Source organism: Asparagus officinalis, chromosome 3 (genome assembly GCF_001876935.1).
Source record: "Asparagus officinalis chromosome 3, Aspof.V1, whole genome shotgun sequence".
Classification (NCBI taxonomy): Eukaryota; Viridiplantae; Streptophyta; class Magnoliopsida; order Asparagales; family Asparagaceae; genus Asparagus; species Asparagus officinalis.
The window spans coordinates 55,032,002-55,035,503 of NC_033796.1; the positions used below are offsets into that span (position 1 = coordinate 55,032,002).

Sequence of the window (3,502 nt, forward strand, 5' to 3'; positions counted from 1 at the left end):
AGCCTGTATTTATTTTTTTTTTTTTAAATTTGGATTCTATGCAAAAACTTTGTGGCGGAAGAGAGTAAAGAAATAGAGGGAATTGGGTTTCATGGGAAGATAATGGCGGCAAGGCGCGTGCGGGACTATTTATTAGAGCGCGGGAGTGGGGGCCAATAAGGAAGAAGCCCATTGCACGGAAGGGGACACCGGGAAGGCACTGCTGACGTCTGCCGGGGTGTCGCCATGGTGCAGCGATGCAGGACCGAGGTGGGCTCCCCTGTATGGATATGGGGCGCACGCGTGGCCCACTGGCTGTGGGTTATGTCGGGCGACCGTTGGTCCAGCCTTGGCTAGTCTGGTTTCTGGACACGTGACCGCGTTCAATTGCCAGAGAGACGGTCAACGATTCACCGGATCGGGTTTGCCCGGCGGGAGAAAAGCAGCGCTCGTGGAACAAGATGAGTTACCTGTGAACGCATTGTCATACTACGGCAACAAGTTGCGCATCCTACAATCCTGACGGGTGGCAAATGATGTCATATTATTTGCTGAATTTTTTTTTTTTGTGACAAGCAGCTATGGATAACCCTAGCCAGTCAAGTCCCCCTCAACAACATTTTGTCTCAAAAACCAAGTAAGCCACAAAAACAAACCAAAAACAGAGAAGAGCGAAAACAGTCAACCCGATTTAGACTTAGGCGGAATGACAAATATCTATTACCAGTGCCCGCCTTACACAAGAACTTTTAGACGCACCCAGTACAATATTCTAGACCGAACGCGAAACTTCGATCTTGCAATTATGGAGACCCACAGGTAAGTAAAAGGAGAACGGATGAGTCTCACCAAGGCAGACAACCCTTTAGAGAGTCAAATTTTTCACCCATTTGAAATCCTCCAGTTCATACTGAGCCGACACAAAGCGAAATCCTTCACAAGGACACGCCCAACAAGCCTTCGCATAATCCACAGACCACTAAGGACCCCTGATCCCATAGGGTGAGTAGCAACCAATCACAGTTGTCCAATGGTGAATCCCGAATAACACCTCCCCAAAACACAATAATATCTCCTTTCCAGACGCGAACCGAACAACACCATCTGTGTATAAGAGCTTCAAACAAACCTATGACATCGTGATACCAAGCAGAAGGTCATTTAGTAAGGTCGGTGACAATGTCACGCGAGAGGACCCTCTAACTCTAATCTCATTCCTGCCACAAAACAGAGAATCCGATGGTCACCAAGACCGAGGTCTTTAAAACACCATGCTTTGCTTCGGGTGGAAAATTTGCAGTAAAAATACAATTGAAAGAAACTTGACCTTGTATTCTCTCAACAAATCGCCATTACATTTAGGATTCCGATTACAAAAAGAGAGCGAGAATGATCTACGGATTCTCCCTTTGTTTACAATTCTGGGTTCTTCACTGGTGTGGCGCATGAGATGCCTCCTTCTCGAATGCTTGCGTCGGACTTTCTGTCTTCCGTTGATGATCGACGTCTTTGTTTCACTGGAACATGCCATCTTCTCCTCACGATTTGACGTTGGGCAGAAACTTGCGTGGCAAGCTTTGAAACTCTGGACGAGTTGATAACTCTGAAAGAGTTCGCCGAAACTCTTGAAAAAGGCAGTTTGATTTGAACGCAGAATCGTTCTCAAGCCCAAGGATGAAGAGAGCTCTTGTTGCAGCATCTCCCAAGCCTCCAGAAATGCTCTAAGGATCCTGCTTGACCGAGCCCAAGATAGTTCCAACAGACTGCCCCCTTGAACTGAATTGATTTTTAGTTATTTATAGGGATTAAGGGTGTAACCTACCTCCTTAATTCGCTCCTCAGTGGCCGGCTCAATGGCGATGCTAACCGCCCTTAAATCACATCGGCTGAGCATTGTGGTTTGTGGCCAGAGATGCCGGCTCAGATCGTGGGAAACGGCTTTGAAACACCGCTGTTCAGCTCGTGTTTGGAACGAGTCAAACGCCCAAAACTCCCCTCGTTCCTGATTGTGCATTCTGAATTATCTGCGTTCATCAACGCAGGCTTTTTGCGGCAAGCTCAGGCGCCACCAACTTGGGAACGCTGCCGTTGGCATCTTGTTGAAAAGCCTGCGTTTGGCGGCAGGCTTCGGAGCTGTGCTTGTAGGCCAGCCGGACATGAAAAGCTGTGTTTTGATAGCTTCGGACGACTGCGTTTGCTGGACCGGAACATTTGAACTGCGTTGCAGCTTTTAGAATGCTACCGTTTGCGGCGAACATGAGCTGCCGTGGCGGCCGAACTCTGACGCTGTGTTGCAAGCTTTCTGGGCAGCTGCGTTTTGCAGCTTGTAGAGTTGTGTTTGAGCTCGCCTGGTTCGCTGCGTATTGAGACACGACCGCCATCTGATGCTGGTACAGTGGGGAGACTCTCCACGTCTTGATTTTTCGAAGCGAGACGTCGCATTTGTAGCTCTCGTTCTGTCGAAGTGTATGCAAGCATTCGTCATTTTGTAATCTCCTTACTTTAGCTCTCTATATCGGTGAGAGTCGTTAGATCTGTAACTCCCGATGTTGATTGTTGCGGACGGGTCCCCTAGTATCGATTAGGCTCTTTCATTCAATTTGTTGCTGTAAGAGTCGTCAGATTGTACCGTCATTTCGATTCCACTGAATAGTCTTCAAATGTGTAGCCTTTTCTGGAACGTCGTCAGATTGATAAACTGCTCCCCATCATCGGCTGTTTTGGATGGGGATCAGCTACTTTATCTCGTGATTTATTTCGCGACAGCTCCTACAGAACCCCCTCCAAAAGTTTTTTCGAAAATGTTTCCGCGGATGTCACTGGATGACATTATTCGGTAATCATACTTTTGGTGTAATTGACCTATATCTCTCACCTGTCTGGAGACATATGCTGATTCCTTCTGTGCGTACTAAGGATTATTCCTCTGCACTCTGCTTCGAAGGCATCATGGTTGAAGGGATTTGCCAGCGTTAGAACCCTTGTTGTGCAAGGTATGGCGCCATCAATCCTCGACCTTTCTCGGTCATTGTAGGGAGGGGACTGGACCCCTGCATTTTTGCACACTTGAGATGTCGCCATACGCAGCGTCTTCCCACCCTAGCATGTTGGAAGTATTGGATTACACTGGCTGTGACCTCGGGCGCTCCTCGGTTTTTGCATCGCGGACCTCTGGACCTCAACGTTTGACTTAAGGATTGCGAGTGGCTTCCGTGCGAATTTTGACTAAGTCTTTGAGACTTGCTCTATTTGGCTCATCTGTTTAAGTCTCGGCCTCTACAGTCGATTAAGCTGATGGACCAGAAGAGGCCAAGGGTGATAAGCGCCCAGCAATTCAAACCCCAAAAAACCCTTCAGCAATGCTGCTAAAGGTCGGACGTTATCTCACAATCTGATTCCGCATACAAGACACCTTTCGTGTGCCACATAGGATTTTGCGCAAACCCTCACCCGTCAACGATATTGTATAAGCCTTTCACCGACTACGTTGAGTCGGCCTAGCTGGTGGCATTGTCTAAGTCCG

At 48.0% G+C, this 3,502-nt stretch overlaps 1 protein-coding gene across 1 annotated transcript in view; it reads right to left on the reverse strand.

Moving 5' to 3' along the window:
- LOC109835146 (probable indole-3-acetic acid-amido synthetase GH3.1) overlaps positions 1-3,060 on the reverse strand; it is a 5,673-nt gene extending 2,613 nt beyond the window's left edge. The window contains exon 1 of the mRNA XM_020403135.1: positions 2,855-3,060. Coding sequence (XP_020258724.1) covers positions 2,855-3,060 — 206 coding nt within the window. The remainder of the gene's footprint in view (positions 1-2,854) is intronic.